This window comes from Impatiens glandulifera, chromosome 1 (assembly GCF_907164915.1).
Source record: "Impatiens glandulifera chromosome 1, dImpGla2.1, whole genome shotgun sequence".
NCBI classification, from domain to species: Eukaryota; Viridiplantae; Streptophyta; class Magnoliopsida; order Ericales; family Balsaminaceae; genus Impatiens; species Impatiens glandulifera.
The window spans coordinates 84,864,144-84,870,934 of record NC_061862.1 but is presented as its reverse complement, the minus strand read 5'-3'; the positions used below and the strand labels follow the sequence as shown (position 1 = coordinate 84,870,934).

The window sequence follows — 6,791 nt, the reverse complement described above, 5'->3', positions numbered from 1 at the left end:
CTATTAGTGTGTTCTTTTGTTTCTGTCAGTTTTTCCCAACAAGTTGTATTAGAGCTGAAGGTTCGTCCTTGGCATGATGGCTGAGTCTTCAAAAGGGGCATCAACTCCTTCGTCATCCTGGATGAGGACACCGATGTCGAATTTGAAGTTTGTAGTAGAATTTTTTTATGGAACTGGGCATTTCGGCATGTAGCAATGTGAGGTTCTAGATTTTCTTTTTCAGTAGGGTCTTGATGTTGCTATTGTGGTCAGAAAGCCAGATGGTATAGAAGAAAAAAGAATGGAATATCATTAATCGATTGGCGTGCGAAACAATTCGATCATGCATGTCTAGAGAGTAAAAGTATGCCGTGAAGAATGAAACTTCTGCACAGAAACTGTGGCAAGCATTGGGGGACAAATTTCTGAAGAAGAGTGGTCAGAATAAGCTCCTTGTGAAGAAACGATTGTTCCGGTTTGATTACCAGACATATACTAATATTAATGAACATATTACTAAGTTTAATCAATTAGTAATAGATCTGTTAAACTTTGATGTTAAGTTTGAGGATGAAGATTTGGCTTTAATGTTGCTATCGTCCCTTCCTGATGAATTTGAACACTTAGAAACAACGTTACTTTATCGGAAGGAAAATCTATCACTTGATGGTGTAAGTTTTTCTTTATATATTCATGAATTGAGAAAGTTGGACAAAATAAAAAATAAAATAGCTACAACAGATGAAGCATTGATGGTCAGGGTCATCAACAAAGCAAATCAAAAGGGAAAAGAGGAAGATATGAAAGTAGAGTTGCCAAAGATGAAAGTGCTTTTTGTCGTGTGAAAGGACATTGGAAAATTAACTGTCCAAAGTTGAAGAAGAAAGAGAAAGATTCTGAAGATGCAAATGTTGCAGAAAATAAAGGTGATGCAAATTTAGAATACTTTTTATCGATGTTACACACAACATCACATCTTGACGCGTGAATATTGGACTCATCTTGCACTTATCATATGACACCAATTCGAAAGTGGTTCTTTGACTTTAAGGAACTATATGGTGGAGTTGTTTACATGGGAGATGCTAATAATGTAAATAAAAGGGATATGTTCAATCAAGCTTAAAAATGATGACATATCCACTAGAATTATAAAAGATGTTCGGTACATACCAAATATGAAAAAGAATCTCATTTCTTTAGGGGCCTTGGAGTCAAAAGTCCTACATGTGAAATTGGAAAATGGAATTCTTAAGGTAATCTCTAGAACGCTAGTGATGTTGAAAGCTATCAGGAAAAGTAATAATTTGTATTACTATCAAGGTAGTACAGCTAATGGGACAACAATTGTATCAACTTTCGGGCGCAGTAATGATTTATAGACAACAAAGCGATGACATATGCGATTAAGGCATGTTGGTCATGCTCTCATTCATTCGTGGAGAAATATTTTCACAACCCTGGAGATATGAGATGTATACCAAGAATGGTTCATAAGGTACGATGAAGTTCGACTTTCAAGATTTAATGCGCTTAAATTTATGATTGTTTGTATGGTTTAAATAGCTAAATGATTGATTGTATGTAGTTTGTTGATTTATTTAATGTATCTTTTTCTTTCTAAGTTTTTTAATTACACAAGTCACTTTAAAAAAAAAATAAAAAAATAATAATATTGTATTATGAAACTGTAAAATAAAAAGAATTAAGAATTAATTTATTTACTATACTGAACCCTATCCTAATAAAGGGCACTAAAGCTTGATTGAGAAAATGAAAGATAAACATAGTTATTTAAGTTAAATTGAAATTAAAGAGAGACCATCATTATTAAATAAATAAATAAATAAAAAAGCCCAAAATGAGATGATCAAACAAGGCCTTGTGATGTATGTCGGTATGTGTATAAAAAACGGTGTACTTTCTCTCTCTAATCAAATGCAGGTGTCGTAATTCCAAAGTGAAAACTGAAACCCCAATATACAGCTAATTAATAATTTCAATCCTATACCGTGTTTGTTTTGATGTATAAACAGCGGATATTTATTATCTCTGTCTTCACGAGAGGATATGTCTTCAACTTTATGCACACCATAACAACAGGTCCACAGCAACTCCATAGTTGTGTCCCTTTCATTTCCTTTATTTATTTAATCACACTAATAGAACTCGCCAGACTCAACGGTAACTTACTTCTCCTTCTTCAATAGAAAGATAATATAACTCTTTCCTCAATTTGGTTTACTACTACTACTACTACCCGAATACATACAAAGATATGGATTTCAGTTCGTTCTTAACGTCTCTGGGTACAGCGTTTGTGATATTTGTGATCTTGATGTGTCTCTTCTCATGGCTGTCATCGAAACCCGGGAACAGTGTCGTTTACTACCCGAATCGGATCTTGAAAGGGTTGGAACCGTGGGAAGGGGGTACAAATGGATCCAGAGGGACCCGAAACCCGCTTGCTTGGATACGAGAGGCTCTCTCTTCAACCGAACAGGACGTTATCTCCATGTCCGGTGTTGATTCCGCCGTCTATTTCGTCTTCCTCACTACCGGTATGTGAATTTCAGTTAATTCATTCTCTTCCATTTATTGATAATGGGTATTATTGTACAGCATTGGGAATCTTTGTTTTGTCCGGGGTGATTCTGTTGCCGGTTCTTCTACCATTGGCTGCAACTGATACGATGACCAATAGTTCAAAATCAACCAACACCACCAGCGCTGGAACCTTCAACGAACTCGACAAATTATCAATGGGAAATGTTGGAGAGGGGAGTCCTAGGTTGTGGGCTTATGTGATAGCTGAATATTGGGTTTCTCTCTTGACTTATTATCTTCTTTGGAAAGCCTACAAACATGTTTCGGCCCTTAGAGCTTCTGCCCTAAAATCCCCTGAACTCAGACCCCATCAATTCGCCATCCTCGTTAGAGATATTCCGAAGTCAAGCCAAACCCAGACCATCAAGGAACATGTCGATTCCTACTTCACAGCCATCTATCCAGACACATTTTATAGATCAATGGTCGTCACAAACAATAAACAAGTCAACGCTATCTGGGAAGAGATACAATCCTACAAAAAGAAACTTGATCGTGTTCAAACCGTTTATGCTGCTGCCGACAAGACTACAGCTACTCGACCCAAGATTAAAACCGGGTTTCTTGGTCTCTTTGGGGAAACCGTCGATACTATTGACTATTACACGCTCAAAATTAATGAGTTAACTCCCAAGCTAGAGGAGGAACGAAAGTTGACTCTCAGAGAAAAACAGCAAGCCTCTGCAATCGTCTTCTTCAAAAACAGAGTGACTGCTGCCGCGGCTGCTCAGAGTCTTCATGCCACCATGGAAGATAAATGGACAGTAATGGAAGCTCCGGAAGCCCGTCAACTTATTTGGACAAACCTCCACAAAAAATACTACGAAAGACAAGTGCGACATTACCTAGTCTGTGTGCTGGTGGCATTGATGGTTGTCTTCTACATGATCCCCATTGGATTCGTGTCTGCACTCACATCGCTAGCCAATTTGGAGAAATATCTCCCGTTTTTAAGGTCAATAGTGGAGATAGCTGCCGTTCAGACCGTTTTGGAGGCTTACCTTCCTCAATTAGCCCTCATCGTGTTCTTAGCTCTGCTTTCGAAGTTGCTTTTGTCGCTATCGAAAGCAGAGGGTCTTCCTTCGGAGAGTCACGCAGCCAGGGCTGCATCAGGGAAATACTTCTGTTTTACAGTGTTTAACGTGTTCTTAGGAGTTACCATTGGATCGACTCTATTCGATACGTTCAAAGACATCCAGGAGAATCCAAATTTAGGCTACATTTCTAATCTTCTAGCCGAGTCTCTTCCAGGGAAAGCCACCTTCTTCCTTACATTCGTGGCCTTGAAATTCTTTGTAGGATATGGTCTCGAATTGTCACGAATAGTCCCGTTGATCATGTACCACGTGAAGAGGAAATACCTATGCAAAACAGAAGCTGAAATCAAAGAAGCTTGGGCTCCAGGGGATATTGGTTATGTAAGTAGAATCCCCGGGGATATGTTAATCTTGACGATTGTCCTTTGCTATTCCATTATCGCGCCCATCATTATCCCATTTGGGGCGCTCTATTTCGGGCTGGGGTGGCTAATACTTAGAAACCAGGTTTTGAAAGTGTACGTTCCTTCGTACGAGAGCAATGGGAGAATGTGGCCACACATACACACCAGAATATTGGCGTCGCTGTTGCTATACCAAATGACGATGTTCGGTTACTTTTCGCTGAAGAAGTTTACAGGGGCGGTGATCTTGATTCCACTTCCTGTATTGACAGTGATCTTTGCATTGGTATGCAGAAGTAAATTCTATGGATTTTTCAAAGATCCCGCCCTGGAGGTAGTTGCTAGTAACGAATTGAAGGATACTACTAATCCGGAAGTTATCTTCAAATCATTCATACCGCCTAGTTTGGCGGTTTCTGATGATGATGATAAGGTTCCAGATGAAGATCAATTCGAAGATGCGTTATCACAAGTGTCCAGGTCAGTCTCCTTCGCTTAGGCAGAAGTAGCGACGATTGATGATCGAGGGTTAGTTGTGATTTTTTAGTTTGTACATTATTATTATTTATGTGAATGTTTTTGTATGTGTCCATCATAATGTATTGCTAATTTAGGTTATATGTTTTTCTACTGTTGTTGTTGTTGTGTGAAAGTTTGGTGTATGGATTTCTAAATTAGGTTTTCATTTGTATTAATTAGGAAGATACATTTTCCTTTGTAAGTTTGTTACTTCAGTACTTTTGTTTTTTTAAAATGGCTAATGACTAGTTTTCTTTTGGTGTTTAAAGTTCAAACACAACATATAATGGAATACAGTCCTTTATAATTTAATTTGTAATTTCTTATTATATTTTTTTATTAATATTATATACAACGTATTAAATATATTTTTATTTAGTTTTGATATTATTATTATTATTATATATAATAATTTTAATATATATTTGAAATAGTTAAATATTATAATTAATATATATCTATATATATATATATTTTTTATAATAATAATATTTTATACTTTAATTAGATTATAAATAATATTATTTATTATTTATTTATTTTATTACCATTATTAATACTATTTAAATTAATAAATACAATTTACTGTTTATAATAATTATTTTTTTTTATATTTAAATTAAAATTACATTAATAATTAAATATAATAATTGTAATATTAAATAATAATATTACAATAATTTATAATAACAAATAAATTAAGAAAATACTAATAATTATATAAAAATAATTTTAAATTATATTATCACTCTAACTAATTAAAAGATAAAATTATTATTTTATTTTTATACTACATTTTTATATTAGAAAAAAAAGCTCACTTAGACGTATGTACTTATATAACTAGCTCACTTACACTTAGACGTACTAATAAAATGTCATTTAAACCGATGTACTATCAAAAATTGGCTATTTAACCTTTTTTAATAACCATGGTTAACTTTTATTTTTAAATTTATATATTTATTAATTAAATATTAATATATTTTTTCTCTCCTTCTTTTTCATTAATTAAACTAGGTAATTTATTTTATTTTTAAATTTTTTATTATTTTAATATTAATTTCTCTTTTATATTTTATTTTTTTATTAGTTTTTATTTCTCATATTTCTTAAATTGTCATTTTTTAAAAAAAATTTAACAACTTATTTATGAATTTTATGTTTTACTGTAATATTTTTTGAAAAGTTTTTTCTTATTTAATTTAATATAATAAAAATGAAAAAGATTTTTTTATTTAGTTTAATATAAATAAAAATGAAATTAATAATTTTTTATTTAATTTTTATTCACGACTTATATTAATAGTAAATAAATTGTTTTGTCTAATATTTGATTATTACTCTTTTAGTGTTTGATGAATGAGTTTTTATTATTATTCAATTCTTAATTAATTTATTTTTGTGTTGAAGGATTTTTATTGTTAAAAAAATTTTCATTGTTATATTCAATTATTGGGATCAAACAATTTTAAAATAATTAATAATTAATGTGAATATAAAAAAATATATATAAAAAAGAAGAAATATAGAGTTAAAATAATTAATGATGAATGTTTTTATATATATATATATATATATATATATATATATATATATATATATATATATATTAAAATTAAAATAATCAATCATAAATACTCATAAAAATAATAAAAAATTATAAATAGAGAGAAAAAATAGATGGTATATTTATTAGTAATAAATGAAATAATAAATGAAAAGGAAAGAGAGAGAAAATATATTAATATTTAATTAATAAATATATAAATTTAAAAATAAAAGTTAACCATAGTTACTAAAAGAGGCTAAAGAGCCAATTTTTGATAATACGTACGTTTAAATGACATTTTATTAGTACATACGTTTAAGTGGGCTAGTTGTACAAGTACATACATCTAAGTGAGCTTTTTTCCTTTATATTATATATCTTACACAAAATTATAAATCATATACAAAATATCAATTTTTATTTTTAATTTCAAACCAAATAATAATAACTTATACTCTATACTATTTATACATAACTTACAATTTATACTTCTATACATCTTATACCTTATACAATTTTATACTATATAAATGAATTATAATAGAAATAATTTGACGCATAATAATTCATGATTTTTTTAAAAATGTTTCATGCAAATATATTATAAAATTGATTGTAGTTTAAATCGAAAAAAACATTATATTTGTAAAAAAAATACATAAATAATACAAAACTAATGTGTGCGAAGATTTT

At 31.0% G+C, this 6,791-nt stretch overlaps 1 protein-coding gene across 1 annotated transcript; it reads left to right on the top strand.

Moving 5' to 3' along the window:
- The first annotated feature begins 2,144 nt into the window (after nucleotides 1–2,144).
- Nucleotides 2,145–4,810, top strand: LOC124919141 (CSC1-like protein ERD4). The gene is made up of 2 exons (XM_047459309.1): nucleotides 2,145–2,540; nucleotides 2,602–4,810. Exons 1-2 carry the CDS (start codon nucleotides 2,258–2,260, stop codon nucleotides 4,524–4,526), a joined length of 2,208 nt encoding a protein of 735 aa, XP_047315265.1. The 5' UTR covers nucleotides 2,145–2,257; the 3' UTR covers nucleotides 4,527–4,810.
- Nucleotides 4,811–6,791: the final 1,981 nt, after the last annotated feature.